The following is a 19,118-nucleotide window of genomic DNA, read 5'->3' on the forward strand; positions in this document are numbered from 1 at the left end:
AATTGGAGTTCACTCGCACAAGTGTGCCAGTACTCCCACTATTCCATGTGTGCTCTCCAGGGTCCCTCCTTTTCCTCTTCACTTATTCTAAATTAAGAAAAACACTGTTCCGTAGATGTACATTCATCTCTTGTTTCCTGTTGGTGTCATTGGGCAGTGTTTCATTTATTTAAAATGGCACAAAGGCAAACTAGATTACAGGTTATGGCTGACCATTTTGGTGCAAGGAGAATTGTGAGAATATTTTGACTTAAAAGGAAAAGCAAAAAAAAGTCACTTTGCGCTTTCAGTATTGTTTGTCCAGTTCTCTGTTTGGAAGGCTAATTCCTGGTTGTGGTTTGTGGAAGATTTGCGAGCTAGTGCATTACCGTAAGGAATGATCCTGCAGAGGAATGCTCACCTGGTGACTCAAATAAAGAAAAGAATTATATAATCAGTCCACAGCCAAACAGCAAAAAAAAAAAAAAAAAAAGTTTGTCTGGCCGTTCATTTGTTGACAATGATAACGTCACAATATTTTTATTTCTGTTATGATTACGAGGAATTTAAGTCAAAGTCAAAAATATTGAAAGTCCGTTTTTTGTTTATGGAATGAAGATCCTTATGAAATAAGGTAATTGTTTGTCATTTAAAACAATACATTAGTATAGCTTTACTAAAGGTAAAAATAAAAAAAGGCAGATACAGGTGTATAGAAACCACCAAACAATATTTTTCCGATCCAAGTTTGTTGTTTGTTAGTCTGCGGTGTCAGTAGCATATAAAAGCCACAGCAAACTACACTAATGGACTGCTCCCTCTCGATGCCCTCGTCTCGGCAAGGCCGGCTGCCTCCAGTTAAAATACTTCCTCTTAATGTTTATAAAAGCACTTTGCCTGGATTTTATAGACTATTATACAAAACGATCATCATCAGCAGTGTATACTCCCTGGGCACTTCATTAGGTACACTCACACGATATCCAATACGTGTATCAAAAATTCTCTTTAAAACGATAATAACGCTGTTTTGACACCGCGAGGGAGGCATTCATTTAACAATTTGTTTATTATTGTGGCTATAGTTTGCAGTAGTGAAGAAATTCAGTGTATCATGAAACAGTGCAGTATACACCACGTCAACCAGCACAATATTGCACACTCTGAATTTGTGCCTAATGTTGCGGCCAGTGAGGGTATGGTCAGCTCGTTGCTTGGCGTACGGGGTGCTCCATTATAAAACGATGTTTCATTAATCAAGTTTAATGGAGAGTTTAATGTGTTGATGTGTTATTTTGGGAGATAAAGTCAGGCCAAGTAGGCAATGTTAAGCTGCCAGGAGGGTTAAGAGTGCAGCGTTTCCTTCGCCTGAGTCCAAACACGCGCACACATGCACATTAAAGAGGATTTATGGAAGGTTGAGTACGGCTGTAGATAAAATGGTTTGTTTGTTTGACCTGCTGTTCAACGGCAGAGCAAAGGTGTTGTTTGTGTCTCTGCGAGCGCATGTAAATCACAAATCCTCGCCGTGAAAAAAGACAGATGTTTTCTTGAGAGCTTTAAGTAACATTAAGAATGTTTCCTGTTTTTTACCCGACCAATGAAGCATTTTGTAGTGAGCGCTACGCAGGCGGTTCTAAGCGGATTGTTCTATGTACAATATCTCTAATCGTATGTATCTTTGTGCAGGTCAAGTGATGACAGCAGGCGTAGCTGAGATATTGAACGGCTACTCCTTGAAAGCTGTGCTGAGACGAGTTCCAGGAGAGAAACACACATCTGCTGCTGAAGACACACATGATGACAGTTATCTCGGTAACTTACACCCTAATGTGCTGTGGGATATTTAATCATTATTTACTTAATTGATTTGAGAATTTTTATTTCTTTAATGCTAGCTTAATGCTAACAAAATGGATAACATTGATATGCAAACATTTAGCATGATAATAAAAGCAATATATTGTATGTTTGAATACAAACTGTAGTGTGACACATGCAGGCAGATAACATCAATACACAAAGGCTAATCTTTGTATCTCTAAAATCATCACTTTTCATGAGACTCCAAGAATGCAAGTTTGTTCTACCATTAGCATCGCAGAGAGATCAAGCCGTTTTCAACACTTTAAATCGGTCATTAAGTTGTAAAAGATGAGGCCAACGTTTGGACTGACCAATAGTGTAAATGTTTGAAAACATGAAATTCACCAAAATGTGAATAAGCCCTCCTTCCACTGAGGGTTGAACATTGGTGATTGTTGACCATGGTAACGGCTCTTTTGATTTTGTCAGGTTTTTTTCAATGTCGCATTTGTTCTCAAGACAATCTTAGCACATTCGGAATGTCTTAATTGTTCTGAAAGTCGTCATTGCTTTCACGAGGAAATGTTCAAAATTTCCTCATGACACAAAACACTGTTATGAATGACTTAATTTTTTTGTAAAATTTTTGTAGCAACTAGGTGGCGCTATATGTATAAGAGAATCTTATATAGATTTGACTTTGTGAAATGTGTGGGTTTTTTTTAAGCTCCTGCAGTTGCATCACATCTTTGGTGGACAAACGGTTTCCTTCTTTACATTTTATTTACCAGTAATTATATTACTCTATATTTTTAGAGGGTACAGTATTTTGTCTTATTTAAAAACGCAAAGATAAACATTTGGGTTTTGTTTTTGTTTTGTTTTGAACAGATTCATGGCATTTTTAATTATTTCAATGGGGAAAGAGAATTTGAGACACAAAATGTTTAAAGACAGATGAGGTTCCGGCTAAAAAAAAATTGAACTTCTATCTCAAGAAACCACTGAACCCACTGTATTTTGTTGACATGCTGGTTTGATGGTGTGCAGTGAGATTTTTTCAAACTTAAAATATGTGCCTTGGCCCCAGAAAAGTTGGGACATTCTCAAAAGACATTATCGCCAAACAGAGAAAGTTGACAAGCCTGTGCGTCTTTCCCGGCAGGATCGATTTCTGGTAGTAAGTTATAGATATGGACTTGGCATCTTCTCATCAAACCATGGCGACTTGCCCTGACACACTATATCAATTCTGTAATATTTGACATCTACGATGCAAACGTATAAGCCTTGACCTGGAAGAGAGGTCGTCCAGTAGTCCACAAACTTCAGTGGGTGGTTTGACCCTCCAGACAACGGGTCAGCAATGACTGGCAAGGTCACATCCCATCTCTTCCAGGGTTCCAGCTTGTGTGCTCTCTCTTGTGCCAGAGCCAACATGATGCTCTCTCTGATGTTTCAGCCAGCCTACGAACGTCTGCTTTCCCCCAGTAGCCTCTCTCACTCCAACCTTTGTCTCTATTTTCCATACAGATTGAGCTGGGAATGTTCAAATTTTGACCGTCATCAACTCTTTGTCCCAGCAATGTTTGAGGACATTTAACTTGTTTCTTCTCTGAAGATTTTTGTGTCAACTCCATCAGGATTATTGAATTGCTCTCTGGGGACTACATGATGATGTTGACCCTTAAAGTGTGAAAACTCTACTGGCGATTTAATGTGCAGTTTTTGTACAAAGTCTTATAGATTTCTCATCCCTGGAATCCCCCATCCTCCCCCTCCCTCTCACACAGACAGAAACAATCGAAGGCAATCTCCAAGTGCCCACTTGCAGTTTTTCAATCCATCAATCCAAGGAGGCCTGCTTGCAGTTTCATATAAACTTACTTAGTGTACTTTCACTTCCTCTGTGGACTCCCGCAATCTTTTGCCAAGGCTTGCACATCTCACGTGCAAATTATAAAGGGAATGAAACATGTCTTACCCCTGTGCAGACATACACTGCATCTTACGTTGCCTCTTTGGCAATATATTAAAAAAAAAAAAAAAAATGCCCGTATGAGTAGAGACCAGACAGCTCTGTTCAGTGTTCATTCTGTCTGTATGTATGAGTTGATTTTGCAACTGTTCTTCATTAAGTTTTCAAAATTGCATCGCCAGCCACTGGCCTGGCATGCATAGTAGGGCTGTCTCTATCGAATCTTTTTAAAATTGATCATGCTATTGTTAGTTCCATCATATAGTCGTGTAATTATGCCTACCACCTTTTTTAATAATCTAAGGTGGAACATGAGATGGAGCGTATATAATTACTCATTATTTATCATCTTCTGTACGTGTGAATATTTATACCCCGTTTTTAGGGGAGGTTTTCTCCCTTGTTGCCAGTGCAACACCTCACACATCTGCAAGAAAGGTCCATGTAGGAAACAGTGGCGCAAACATGGTTCAGGCTGATTTTTCAATTGGATGTTTTTAGTCAAATTGTTATTATATTGTAATCCCTACTTGGTCAACTTTTTTTTTCTTCCCAGCCCTACATACTACATAATTTTCAGTTAAATCTCCATTTGTAAATGTTTTACAAATGTCCCCAGCATGTTGTAATGTTGTAACATGTTGTAATTTCTCTCTTTAGGTTACTCTGTAGCGGCGGGGGAGTTTACCGGAGATTCGGAACAAGGTGAGAAAACCAATAAAGAACACGCGCATCACCAAAAACTTGTCCCCTGCATTTGCGATGCTCGCATCACTGTGGCGTGTGATCAGGTGACCCAAAGGGACCGAGCACACAGCTGGATGACAATGTGCAGCTCTGAACTCGCAGGCAATAATGAGATCTGTCTCTGAATGTCTGGGTCACGACCCCGAGGGGACATGTCTTTGGGAATTACTGATAACGGGATTTCCTGCGCTCCACTTTGACTGATTAGAATGATTAGTGGCAGACTCTACAGACCTCTGCAGGTTTAAAGTTTCTCCTGGACTTAAATAAAAATATCTAATGAGCATCTGCGGAAAGGGTTTAGGATTTCATCATCTTATATTCGTAAAGATTTTTTTGGGGCGGTGCAATCCTCCAATAGGTGGATTATAACTGCAAAACAGGTGTCGCAGTGTAGAATGAATAAATGTCTCCATCAAATAAATACAGTACCTCTCAACTTAATTACGCCAAAATACCAGCACTCAAAACTATGTATATATGTTTGTTTGTGCGTGTAACAAATAATTAAAAAACAATATATAAAGCCTATTTTGGATTAGGCAATTACAAGGTTGCATCACTCAGTTTGACTCCTTTCACCAGGGAACTGTCAATAAAGACCAAAAGAAGGATGGATCGTTAAAGACAACATTGCTCCCGATGCCATTGCCTCCATTTGTTATGGCATATCTATTGGCGCCTCGATGCTAATCACCATTTAGTGGGATTTTTACTGAATGAGGTTGCTTTTATGAACCCCCAATGCCCAACTCAAAGGCCCTCCGGCACAACACATGTCAGAGTCTTAAAAGTTACACCAGCCTTTGGCTGCAAGTGTTGTGGTGCGGCACTCACTTGTGAGTCTTCACAACGAAGAGCTCTTCATAACTTGAACAGGGCTTGGAAGTTGTACTTTATGACTTTGTGGTTAAAGGAAAGAGCTGGAGGACAGGAAAGCAAAGGGTCTCTGATCGCCCCAAGATGTTAATTGCACTGCACTCATCAGTCACCATGACAACAGTGTGTTCTCAGCTCTTCTTTTCTCACAGTTAGTGCGCTGGTTAGAGTTTAAAGCCTTTGACAAACCTCCGTCGAACCCTCGTCTTTGATTATAAGTCTTTCCCACACGCGCACTAATTCAAGTCTATTTTGGAATTTTTCAGAGCTCATAGCCGGCGTGCCGAGAGGAGCGCAGAACTTTGGATATGTGAGTATGGACGCTGAAATGCGAAAAGTACTTGAGATTTGTGTGTTTTTCCAAGGATTTGGGAGGAAATCATACAATAAGTTCAGAACCTTTACGATCAAAGTGCCCTCAGCGCATTTGAGTGACCCCTGAACTCATGTGCAAACCTCCCAAGGGAAAAATAAGTTCCTGTTGCAATTTGCTCCACAGACACGTAGTGCAATTGTAACATTGAATTTTGTAATCAACTCAGTGTTGTGGGCTCTGGTGGATTAGATGGCTAAAGTCTATCCTTTTTATTATATTCTGAGAAAATATTGTTGATTTTTTTTCTACTTAGTCCTCTTTGCATATGTGCAAATTGTGAGTACAACAAGTCATGTATGTATAGAAGTTTTGATATTTTTGAAACAATATTGATAGTATTAGGATCTAATGATTACAATGTAAAGATAGGAAATATATGAAAAATATTCACATGAAAAAAATATTAAAATACTGTACAGGAAAACTACACTAATAGACTAGCATATCTTTTAAAAAAAAGTAATGAAAACAAGTACCGTTTTCTTGCACAGTCAGAATAGATCTTAGTTAAATAACTGAAACAAATCAAGAAAATGTTTCACCTAAAAAATAGATATTTCATGATTGGTCTGGCTCGGAAAAGAAAATAGCAAGAAAAGCCTCAAAACAGTGAGGGAAAACCGCAATTGAGGGTCACAGATGAAAGGCTTGGATAGATTGAAAACGCAATAACTGAACCACAAAGTAGCAAGGGAACACTCTATTCATGACCTAGAGATGGATTTCATGCAAATATTTCCTGTAATTATGGCCGCATAGGTTATTGATAGACTACAACACATTACAACTTATTGCGGGAACTGACCTCATAAACCTAGCACCCCACCATACTTGACTGAATACCTAAATACGCCAATTGCAGCCAACGAGTAGATTGCAAAGATGCTTTTGGTAGGTAGCATGACTATGCGTGACATGCAAATATTTTTTTATCCAAAAAAAAACAAAAAAAACCAAGCACAAACAAACTGGGCTAAAGTCTACTATTAAGCTCACTAAAAGCACATCATACTACATGTGTGTGCCTTTGCCGTTTGCCATTATCGCTCCTGATGTGCCCGGGCTAAGATGTTTACCTTGCTCTCCTGTTATATTGGCAATGATTAAAGCAATAAAACACAGTTATGCTAGTTTTGATGATTAATCCATTGTAGAGTTATGTTGGGTGATTTTGCGATTGTGTTGTTGGAGTTTGAGCTCGAACTACATACATGTAGTCACAATGGACTACTGTTATTGCTTTGTCGTCATTATCTTATTTGGAGTGTTTATTTTGATGCTGTCCTCCGTAATATTCTATAACAGTTGCCTACCAAACAATGGCACACTCCTCATTTGTATTTGTGTGGGATTCATGAAGACGCTTTCTGCTTTTTGCCACATCACAGCATCCTGTTTTCGGACGTAATGTTTCAGATTTTTTGTCTTTTGTCTGAAAATGGAAAATGCTTTTTTTTTTTGCTATTTTCATGCAAAAATTTTGAATGGCTGAAAATTTGCTGCTTCCCTTAATAATTATGAATTAATTTGATATTCAATTAGTCATTGATTAATTGTTATACCTCGAAAGGTGTTGTTACTTGGCACAAACACTTGATTCAACCTGAGGACTGCATCCCATGCATCGCCACCGGTTCGACTATGTGACAAACGAATGGGAAAGTGTTTCCAGATTTTACCACAGTCATCTCAGCCTAATACACAGCACTCTGTTTCTCCACCGCCGCCACCATCATCATCGTCACAACAACAACAACAAGAGGAATCTCTCTTTTTGTAAAGGCTGTAGAACAATACACTGAGTCTGATGGTGGATAGTTGTGGTTCACCACTTTTAGACCTAGACCCTGAACTTGTCAAGTATCATCACTCTTTAAAAAACCGGTGTGTCAACGTAGAGCCAGGAAGAAATTTTCCAAGTACCAAATGGGTGCTCTATACAGCACTGTGTTTCACTGGTGTCTGCTCTTATGGGAACTTGTCCCCGGGGCTGACTGTGTCCGTCCTCCCTAATGACACACTGCTTCCGCTGCATGTGGAGGGCACTGACCCGGTGTCACCCCGCTAACCCGCCTTCACACACACGACTCGCCCCCCTTTCCCCTCTCAATCACAGTGCACGCAGAGTGCACTCTGCAACAGTGTGTGTTTTAGGCCTGGGAGAGAATGCAACATTGGTATAATGAGTGTAATAAGGGGTGCATGTTGCTTGTTTTCATGTTTCAGACAACCGTCCCACTGGGACTTGTTAACATTTAATGTTATGAATTTGATATTTATGTTTATCTGCATTTCTTTTTCAGTTTGCAAATCAATCTTGGTTTAGTGTGTCTTTACAACATATGCGAATGTTTGTGCGCGTAAGTGTGTGTGTGTGCATCAGTGTAAGTGTGTGCGTTAGGCCGCCGGCTGTCCCCATGTGGTTGTTATTTTAGGTCTTATGAAGGAATTCTCAGCCTCCCCCTCTATCTCTCCCCACAAGCAGGCTTACTTTTTGGGGAAGGAGGAGGCAAGAAGGGGGGTTAAAGGGTAGCACAAAAGATGGTAATGGGGGAGGACAGAATCAAAAGAAAGGCATTTTTGTTTTCTGTTGTAATTTATTTTCATATTGTTTCGTTTGTCTGGTATGCTGTGCGGTCAGGGCGAAACCTGCCGAGTCATCACAAGTGGTCTTTCTGTCTTTTTAGGTTGTGATGATCAACTCTACCAACCTGACCTTCATTCACAATTTCACTGGAGAGCAGGTAGGAGCAGCGGCATGGTCACTGTAATTCCACAGGCATACCTTTTCAAATGCAAAGTATGAATCGGCCTCAGAGCACAAATTCACTTTTGATATTAAATTAATATGAATGAAAGAATAAACTTGTCTCATATTCTTTATCGAGCTATTATGGAAGTCACTCCATAGAAAGCTTCCATGGATATTTAGCTGATGGAATTGAAGAAATATTCGATTGAACACTTTTTAATTCATAAAAATGTTTGGTTTATATGCATTGTGAAAATTTTTGGCTGATAATTTAGAGTCCTCATTAAAACTAACATGCATGTTTTGGATGTGAAAATGCAGAGATGACGTGGAAGTCCCCACACATCTTATTTTTTAAACATTCTAGTTATTTTTAATGACCTTTCTTTATGGACTGGCCTGTAGAAATCCTATGGTTCTTCTGCCGTAAATTAAGATGGGTTTACATTTTCATTCAAGTTTAGGTAACCAAATGTTATTCCTTGTTCTGTAATAAGGTACTCCCATTAATTCCAATAAGTTAATTTCCCAACTAATGTCCATCCATCCATCCATTTTTTATAGCCGCTTATACTCATTACGGTCGCTGGCTTGCTGAGCCTACCACAGCTGTCTATGGGCAGTAGGCGGGGACACTCTGAACTGGTTGCCAGCCAATTGGAGGGCACACAGAGACAAACAAACACTCACAATCACGTCTAAGTGAAATTTGGAGTGTCAGATACACCTAGCATGCAGCTTTAGAATGTCGGGGGACACCGAGGTCCTCGGAGAGGACCCATGCGAGCACGGGGAGAATATGCAAAACCCACACAGGAAGGCTGACGCAAGCTGGATTTGAACGCAGGACCTCTGAACTGTGAGGCAGACGTGCTAACCACCAGGTGGCCCCCCCATCTAGCATTTAACTTTAAAATGTTGCTAAATTTTAATTGGCAAAGTGTCACTCAGTAAGAAATGATACTACTGTTCTACCAATGTCAACAATGGTTGACATGACCAGGAATGATGTAGTTGTTTTGGTATTCAGTTGTTTGCAACTGATAACCTTGCTATTGGAATATAAATTTGAGTTTAAATAACTTGTTAGAAAGTAAGAGCAAATGTTTTACCATTTCTGGCCTAAATGTTAGGCCATTTAGGTCATTGACCATTTTCCCCATATTGAAATTGGTAGATTGGTAGACACATATTTATGATGTATAATATGTACGCTTGCTCTTTTCCTCAGATGGCTTCTTATTTTGGCTACTCAGTGGCTGTAACTGACCTGAACGGAGATGGGTAAGTGGACCAAATGATATCTGAATGTACTGTATGCAAGTATTGCCTGAACTCCTCCTTGTGCATCCAGGATGGATGATGTGCTTGTTGGAGCCCCCCTTTACATGGAGAGAGAGATGGAAAGCAAGCCCAAAGAAGTGGGGAGGGTCTACATTTACTTGCAGAAGGCTCCACTCACCTTCTCAGGACCCGTCACCCTCACCGGCACGCACACCTTCGGGCGCTTCGGCACAGCCATAGCACCCCTGGGAGACATCAACAATGACGGATACAATGGTAAGATGAAGGCGTGGAAAAAAAAAAGTGTGGGAAAGAAATGATACAAAATAAATTAAGATGGATGAGATTTATCTGAGTAACACAAACAAATGAGAGAGGAACAAAAACAACGCCTCCTCAAATACTTCACAATCTTTGACATTTTTGGCTTGAGGCTGAAATAGAAGTGGCAGATAATAACAAAAACCTGACCTTGTTATTATAGGATTATGACATCAATATTACAAAGAATATTTATGAGCCAATTTCTATATTAGGGCATGCATGCCATCTAGTTTATCAAATAATATAATGAGAAAAAATACTAGTGTGTTTTGTTCAACATATTCAATGGAGCCTGTGCTCACCAGAATTTCAGAGTTATTTGTACAAAACAAATGTGATGGGATTAGAGGAAAATTGAGGAATTTGGGGTTTTTGACAAGGGATTTGTGTTCCACTCATGCAATCAAAACCGCTCAGACCACCCTGGCGTGAGGTGGGCAGCCGGTCTCAAGCAACATTTTTCATTCATATGTGTACATACTTTTGTCAATAACTCAAAACGAACTAACTTTTTCTGCGACATAACCCTGGTCTTGTGAAAACGCATCTCATCGCATCATGAATATGTATATTGTAAACCAAAATTACATTCAAAGAGGTAATATTAAAGAAGTCAACCTTTCAAACCATTTGCTCATCACATTTGAAAAAAGTTGGCCTCCACCACCGATACTCGCCCACCCGCAGTACGTGCACCCCTCGCACTCGAATTCCCTCAATTTAGATTTGAGTTTGTCTTAATTAATCCGAAAGCCCTCACAAGATTATATTTAGAAGGGCTTTCTTTGTTTAGAAATGAAATAATAAACACAAAGCAGTTCACCTTTCCCTCAACCTTCAGCCATTGTGTTCGCCAAAGCGCAGTGAACGGCTGTTTACACTTTCAGAGTGGTGCTCACATTTAAACAGGTGTTAAAGGGATTGTGACCCCCCCCCTCCCCCGTCTGCCAATTCTGCACAAAGGTAAAGCTGATGACAGATCTTTTTCTGCATTTCCTGTACGTTCTGGACTGTTTGGTCTGTGACAGAGGAAATCCCATCAAAAGCTCAAACATGAGCCCGGTTCGACAGGCCAGGAAGTCTTGCGATGAAAGCTCGGTTCCGCCCGTGTTGTGCAAGGTAAAATCCTTGTTGTCTGAGCAAGTTATTTTTAACCCTCCACATGTGCCTTGAGATAGAAATCATCTGGGAGTGAATTTCTGTCCTGGAGCCCAGAGCTCATTTTTCCTCAGTGTGTTTGTTTTATCCTCACGTTGATTGGATTCTCACACATGCACACCAGCCCGAAGCTCCATTGTACACGGAGCCGAGGTCTTCATGGTCGACGGATACACATCTGGGCCTTTACCTACGACAATCCATCCAAGTCATTCTTGTTTTACTTAATAATGGACACCAGTCTGTTAATGTGCGTTCGGCCCCGTTAAACTATCAGATCAATAACCAGAGGATCGATAGCGAGGCTTTCACTGACGGGCGACATAAATCACATCAAGCTGTCTGTCAGGATGCGACAAGCTCCCAGGGGCTGCAAAAGAAGCTCTTAGTGACACGTGTGGACATTTTTTTTAATCTAATGAGTGCACACCCGTGTCGTCGTGATTCCATTATTGGGGATGACCTCACGATCGTCACGGAGGCTTCGCAATTTGAATCGTCAGTGATTATTTTTGCGCATGTCGAATTGTTTAAGTGTGAAAAAACATACCTGTACCCTCATTTTTTTCCATTTGTACGTAATCACTGGCAGATGTCATCACACAATTTTGTGCATCCCTAGAAGAAAGAGACCCATCCAAGCGTGCGCTTAGCCTCACGTTTTGTTTAGAATCAGCTGTTTAAACCAGATGAGAGCAGCAGAGTTGACGGTCTGTGAAGCCATGTGTTTTTATTTTTAATCATCTCAATTCACATCCTGTCACAACTGCACATACTAATCTCTGTGATGACTGTGACATCATTACAGTGGTGTTCCATGTAAAAACACAGAGTACAACACTGTACTCTATCCTAATATCTTTGCCGCATTTTTGGAGCCGCTTTTGATGACATCTGTCCAATTGCGACCCCATTTTCCAATGCACGGTACCTACTTGGTTTAACATGGTTTTGTTCGGCATAAACATGCAATATGCGATTTGAGTGTAATGCATCTAGATACTGTTCTCCTATTGGATGATGAGGCAAATTTAAGGTCTAATTGGTCTGAATCGGATGAAAAAATACAATTTTACAGCGATTTGAATGTTGAAATCCTCAGTTTTGGGGAAAACGCATTCAAACTATTATTGTTATTGAAGGGAATCAAGTTTGCAATTAGAACGTATAAAATCAATATCTCAGTTTTCAAAGACATAAGCCTGATTTTGTGAAAACTTATCATATATACTGTATATAATGTGTTGATTTATTATGTGTATATAATTTCTCTTCGAGAGAGAAAGCAAGAAAGAGAGGGAAAGAGAGTATGTACACTGTTTGTCAGTTTATACAGTACATATCTCAATATACAGAAAGACTTAAGGCTAAAGTAAAACACTATAATGCCCTAACCCTGATCACAATCTTAATGTTCAAAGAAAAATAAGTCATATTTGTCTAGCCACATGAATAACCATTCCATAATCAACATTATAAAAATATCTGAATCAGGTGAGCATGAGACCGTTGTCATTATTTAAAGCCTGCAAGACAAGTTTTCACAAAATAGTGCGTGTGTATGTTGTGTTTTTTACACACGCAGTTGTGCAATTATGTATTTAGATGAACGCACACAGCAACTTACTGATGCAGTGTATACTGTACCACTACAATGTATTCCATACGTACGGTGTATACTGTATACAGTATATAGACACATGGATGCACTTATCCACTCTTCACGCCGCTTCATGTGGAACTACTTGTTTAGACTGACTTAGGCTGAGCAGCTCCAGAGACAAACAGGATGTCTTGAGGTGTTTATGCACTATAAGATGGAGTTGTTCCCTTGTGTAGGTTCATACAAATATGCACCAAAACTGATTGAATATAATGATCAGACTTGTTACAAGAGGTCAGGTGCTTATGTATGCTGATTTATGTACTGTATGTGTGTGTGTGTGTGTGTGTGTGTTTCCACTGTATGTGTGGAATCCATCTGCAACAGTTTGTAGTAATAGTTTGACCTTTTTTGGAAATGTTCTTACCTGCTGTCGCGCCAAGATTTAGATGAGAAGATCAGTGAGGCTTCTTATGTTTATCCTGAAGATATGGAGCAAGAGCTGGGAGACGGTTGCCTAATCTTGAAGACAAAACTGGTTAACCCTACTTTCTGCAAAATTGAAACAATTCATTCCGCCTGGAGCTTAGTTTACTTATTATTGAGCAGTAAAAATGCTAAGGGATGATAGGAAATGAGTTAGCATTCAGGCCGTGGTAAAGAATAATAACTGTTGCAGGAACAGCAATAACTTCCTGAACATAGAAAGAAAAACATTTCTTCCATTCTTTAGGATGAGCTAAATAAGCATAACTTTTCCTGTTATAAAGAAAACAATATCAGCTAAATTTACACTTTGATTGCATTGTGTGATAAAAGAGCCACAAGAAGCCATTATCATTTAATTAACAATAGTACTTTAGTCAAATCAATAGCACGTGATGGCACGATGGATGAGTGGTTCGCACATCAGCCTCAAAATTATGAGCGCTCGCCTATGACCACATTCCTGTATGTAAACAAGGATGGACTTGGACAATGGTTCAGCCCGATCCCTTCTTTAATTGAAAATGATGCCGTAACAACCTAATTTAACGCACGCTGCTATTAGCTTCAACAGGCACTGGCTGCTAATAGCCAACTGATGCTAGTGTCATTTGAGTTGTTTTGATTTTTGCCATAGCTTTACATTTCTCAGTTATTTCTCTATAAAATATAATGTCATTTGTTCTCAGCGGTGTGTGCTCCTTGTTTGTCGAATTAGTTGCAGTTTAGCCCTTCAGTGACGTGCCATGGAAAAGCACTTGCATTTTTGATTTCTGTCAAATTCTTATGAGACAGTTGGGATTAGATTTCAACATCCAAGCTGGCTCAAATACAGAGATACCTGTGATGGCCAAAATATGTCAAAGAAAGACATAATTAATAGCTAAACCAATGGCAGTGATTTGAAAGGATGCTGAAGAGCTTACTCATATCGTCATGGGGGCAGGTAGACGAAGGTCGCTGGGAATGTTTTCCCCTGCTTTGCTCTCAAAGGGACCGGAACCGTGCTGATGTCTCTACCATATGCATGTGTGTCATCTCTCAGACGTGGCAGTGGGCTGTCCGTTTGGCGGAGAGGATCGCGGCGGACGTGTATTGATCTTCAATGGACACAGAGATGCAACGACGCGTGGCCTGACCCTGAGCCAAGAGCTAAAAGCGTCCTCCGACCCTGCCGGCGGCCTGCCTGGTTTTGGGTTCACCCTACGAGGAGGCCAGGACCTGGACCACAACCAGTACCCAGGTAAAAACATAACCTGGCCAGTCTGGCTCTGCGTGCTGTCTGTGTTTGTATCATCAAAATTCCCCCTTAAAGTTGCAAATCCCTCCCTTTCCCTTTGGTTTCCAGCTGCTCCTATTACATCCTCCCTCCTCTTCATTCCTGACCTCTACATTTCATCCGTCCTCCTTTTGCCATGTTCTCCTTTGTTGCCTCCCTCGGCTCGCTCTGCTAAAGTCATCATTTACAAGGACGGCTGCCAAGGAGCTGTGCCAATGAACCCAACCCATTCTTTACTTGGAGTTTATCTATCTATCTATCTATCTATCTATCTATCTATCTATCTATCTATCTATCTATCTATCTATCTATCTATCTATCTATCTATCTATCTGTCTGTCTGTCTGTCTGTCTGTCTGTCTGTCTGTCTGTCTGTCTGTCTGTCTATCTATTTATCTATCTATCCATTTTTCCTTCCTATACATCCCCCATCACCCACTCCATCCCTCCACGTAATGCATTTCTCCAATAAGGTTTAGTCATTAAAGCAGGGCCTAATTGAATCACCGCTTTCACATTAAGTACAAACCTCTGCCATTTAATCGAATTGAAAAGTAGACCTCTTTACGTGTAAAGCAGTTTGTATACACACTTGTTTACATCTGAGGGAATATAAGCCATTAAAACAAAGCAGGGCTATAAAATCACTGTTTTACTAGCTCATTTTCTCCTCAATTTGGAACCACCCTACTCCAAGGATAAGATCACAATTAACTTTACCTTTTCTTTACTTGCACCACCCCTTCCCCTTTTTGTGTGCATGTGGCCATAGCGATGGACATTTCTATGCCTGAACACACGGATGTTGAGTGGCTTTTGATTCGTTTCATTAGCGGTCTAGGGTGTGTTTTCCGGTACCTTGTCAGTGCGAGACTTACTGTAGCGTAACTGCTAATTAGAAATCTTGCAATTAAAAAGACTGTGCGGTAAATGCAAAATACAAGGGTAACAGGTTGAAATTTTGGTGCAGCAGGAAGTTGGTTTGAGGCGCTGGGTGGCATGTGCCCTTTAAGCGTGTCGCCTGTCATTAAGGCGTCGCTAGACGGAAGTGAGGCACACACTCATGGTAAGTCGTTTGCAGGCTAGTAAAGTCACACTGTTCAAAGGATGCAAAAATGTTTGATCAACCTTATGAGGGAACCAGGAGGCCTGCGTGTCGCTATTAATGTTCATTGGAGCTGCTTTTAGCTCCAATTGAGGGCGGTGTCGTTTACATTTGTTTTTATTTGACTGCTTTCAGTAGGAAACTGAGGGTAGTGGGAAAAATATAGGCAAGGCATGTTTATTTATATAGCACACTGCAAACACAAGGCAATGCAATGGGCTTTACACAAGCAAAGACACAACACCTAAAAAGTTTGACAAATCCAATCGCTGACATTCGGATGCAAAAGAGATAAAAAATGTATTGAAACGACTAAGAATGCATAAATACTAAAAAAAAAAAAAATAGTTAAAATAAAAATGATTTCAAGATGATTAGGACACTAAAAAAAAGGATACAAAGCTTGTTTTGCCATTTTCAGCTGTAATTTGTAACATATATTTAAAGGGAAAAGTGCATATTAATCATGTATGTAAGTAAGCTAGTTTTCATCTGCAGTTCCGTAGAAGTCACATTACAACAGTGCTTCTCAATTTTACTTGCACCCTCCCCCTAAAAAAGAGAAAACATTTTGCAACCCCTCCAATACGCCATAAATAAGATTATTACCTATAAAAGGTGTGTAAAAAAGTATACCTAAAACTGTAACTGACCTTCAAAAGCTGTTAACTATTTTTTTACAGCATTTATTCAGGTTAAAGATATGCCGAATCAGAAAAAAACCAAGTACATCTAAGTGCTTGAAAAAAAGATGACAACATATTTTGTCATAGTTACACTTCACATGGCAAAAACAAATCCTTTTCCCTGGGGTCATCCGCGCCCGGCCTGGCATTGCCTCATTGGCGACTAGACGCTAATCTAGTCACCTTGCTGTGGTCATGTATTTGTAATTTTGACTTTTTTGTCATTTTATGTAGTCATTTCCTTTGACGTACTAGGGCTTGTATGTATTTACTGTTGAGACTGGTTTGTTCCTTGATGTATTTTCAATGTGCAGTTGCTATGGTTTGTTAGTTTACCTATTGTGTCATTTAGATTTGGTATTTGAAAGTATGGATGCTGTATGTAAGTTCTCAGTGACACATTGTCAGAATGTCAAGCTGTCTTGTCAAACTATCTTTCTAGTTTCTAGTTAAGTTTCTTTTTACGAGTTTTGTCTCTGAGTCTAATCTTAGTTTTGCTTATGTTGCATTTTTTTTGTGTGCTAAGACATTCTTCTTTTCCAACGTCCCTGTCCTGTCTGCTCCTTTGTCCAAACTCTCTTCCTCATTTGACGTTTAAAGCTACAAAGTACACATGTTGCTGTGTTGCTTGCTCTAGAAACACAATGTTTCAATAAAAAAAGCACCCCAGTGTGTAAAAGCCTTTGACTGAAAACACGGAGACAATATTTCATTAAATGTGTTGTAGCGCTTGCAGGAACACGGGTTGAGGGTCAGCCACTGAATCACACTCAGATTCCCTGTGGATACCTTTTCGCCGCATCTTGGGTGAAAGGTGAAAAATGGGCAACGTTTACCTGCCAGTCACACAGGCGGGCTGATTTACAGAGTCACGTCAGTGTTCATCAATGTGTGTGGTGTTATGCGGCCGTTACGTTTGTCATCAAGTCCAAATTTATTGCAAACTTCTTTCAACTTGCGACAATAGCGCAGATAGGGAAAATACTCCAGAAATAATATTTGTCAGCTATTCATTACCGTATAATGTTGCAAATCATATGGAAAACCCATCTCCCAATGCACTTGCACAAATAAGTCACTGAATATCTTACAATCCCACACAGACACCCAAGAACGAAGAAATCCCGAGCATCTCCTCTGAAACCACCTTTTTTTCCACTGAGTGCCATTGACTTTTGACCTCACCTCATCGCTGCGGGTCCCCCGCAGTTTTGCCTGCAGTCAGCACGTCCTCTCAGTGACAGCTTGACAGTCTGTCTAAACTCTGCTCGGAGCTCATGCTTTCTTAGCAATAGGTGGACACCATCAGCTCAAGAGTTTTGGTCACCAAGAGAGAGCTCCGTTAAAACCTTGGGCACTTGTACAAAAGGATCGACATAGACGGAAATGTAAGCCATTGTTTTAATATGAGGCTTCCATTTAACCCTCAAATCACAGAGCGGTTTGAAGGAAAGATACCTGGCAATTGCAAGGATGGTGTTTCCACCTTCTACAGCCCAAATGCAACCAGAGGGACCAAGAAACTAAGGAGCAAGGTGGTTCCCTCAATCTCTCAGCATCTGGTGAAAAACACACCTTACCCCTGATGGCTTTCACAGATCGCAGCCTATTAAAGGCCAAGTACACAATCCCCCCTTCCCCCGCCTTTCATTGTGCTTCCACGAGCCCGCTCCCTCTCCATACAGCTCCAAATGCCCCACAACAGTCACATTTCGAGGTCCTTTCTTGTCACAGCCACACATAGCGGCACATAGCACCCTGGGGGACTAAGGACTGGGCCTAAATGTTTAATGCTGTGCTTTCAGGCAAAGACGAAACAGATGTGACTCTTTCCAATTTCGTTAGTCACTTTCTTAAATACATTGGTAAGGACACGCACCCACATACCACAAAGAATGACGACGTGGGTACAATGAAACTATATAGGCAAGTTTTTTTTCATGTCATTTGGGCTTGGAGGACAGTTATGATAACTATTTTTTTTTCACCACAAAAAAAATGTCCTCAAATATGTGTTTAAAACTTGTTATAACACGTTGATAATGGTGACAGCACTACTAGCTCCCAGCCATTTCACTTGGCGAACGTTCTCTTTTTGATGGGCTTTCATCTGTTACCTGTTAACACAATAACCCTAGTCATATTTTGTGTCTGTTAACTATTCATGAAATACTGTACTGACAAGTTGATTTTTACTGCATGTTTCAAATACAGACACACAAACCACAAAGCCACTGTATCTGTATATGTAATATTCTTGCATATATTAAGTCAACCAAATTTTGATTGCAAGTGCAATATCATTTGTCAATCACAGCATCCAACCTGGTTTTCCCACTTTCTGCCCCAAAAAAATGCATTGGCCAACTGTAAAAACACAAGTGATTAATTGACTATATGAAAATAGAACTCTCATTAGTTGTGACTCTCCATGGGGATTTCTTTTGCAGGATCAAGTTAACTTAGCTTGACTGTGTCTGGTTTTGGTGGCTTGTATCAATTAAGTGCCTCTTTTTACAATTGACAGATTGTTTTAATCAGTCTGTGTATGTGAGTTTTTCATTGGTATGTGTCTCCTTGACCGCACGCATTAAATACCCGCATTCTTCTAAAATCCGACAGATACTTAAAAGTTAGGCGTTTGTCCCAAAATCCTTAAAAACAACAAATAGCTGC

General features: G+C 40.1%; 1 protein-coding gene across 1 annotated transcript in view; it reads left to right on the forward strand.

Moving 5' to 3' along the window:
• The window catches only part of LOC148425398 (integrin alpha-8-like), a 49,505-nt gene that overhangs the window by 11,564 nt on the left and 18,823 nt on the right, over positions 1-19,118 (forward strand). The window contains exons 7-13 of the mRNA XM_088410258.1: positions 1,669-1,794; positions 4,424-4,468; positions 5,656-5,699; positions 8,453-8,509; positions 9,749-9,801; positions 9,872-10,077; positions 14,418-14,615. Of these exons, the coding sequence (XP_088266384.1) occupies positions 1,669-1,794; positions 4,424-4,468; positions 5,656-5,699; positions 8,453-8,509; positions 9,749-9,801; positions 9,872-10,077; positions 14,418-14,615 (729 nt within the window). The remainder of the gene's footprint in view (positions 1-1,668; positions 1,795-4,423; positions 4,469-5,655; positions 5,700-8,452; positions 8,510-9,748; positions 9,802-9,871; positions 10,078-14,417; positions 14,616-19,118) is intronic.

Source organism: Hippichthys cyanospilos, chromosome 3 (genome assembly GCF_059441005.1).
Source record: "Hippichthys cyanospilos isolate Australia breed blue-spotted pipefish chromosome 3, RoL_Hcya_1.0, whole genome shotgun sequence".
NCBI lineage: Eukaryota > Metazoa > Chordata > Actinopteri > Syngnathiformes > Syngnathidae > Hippichthys > Hippichthys cyanospilos.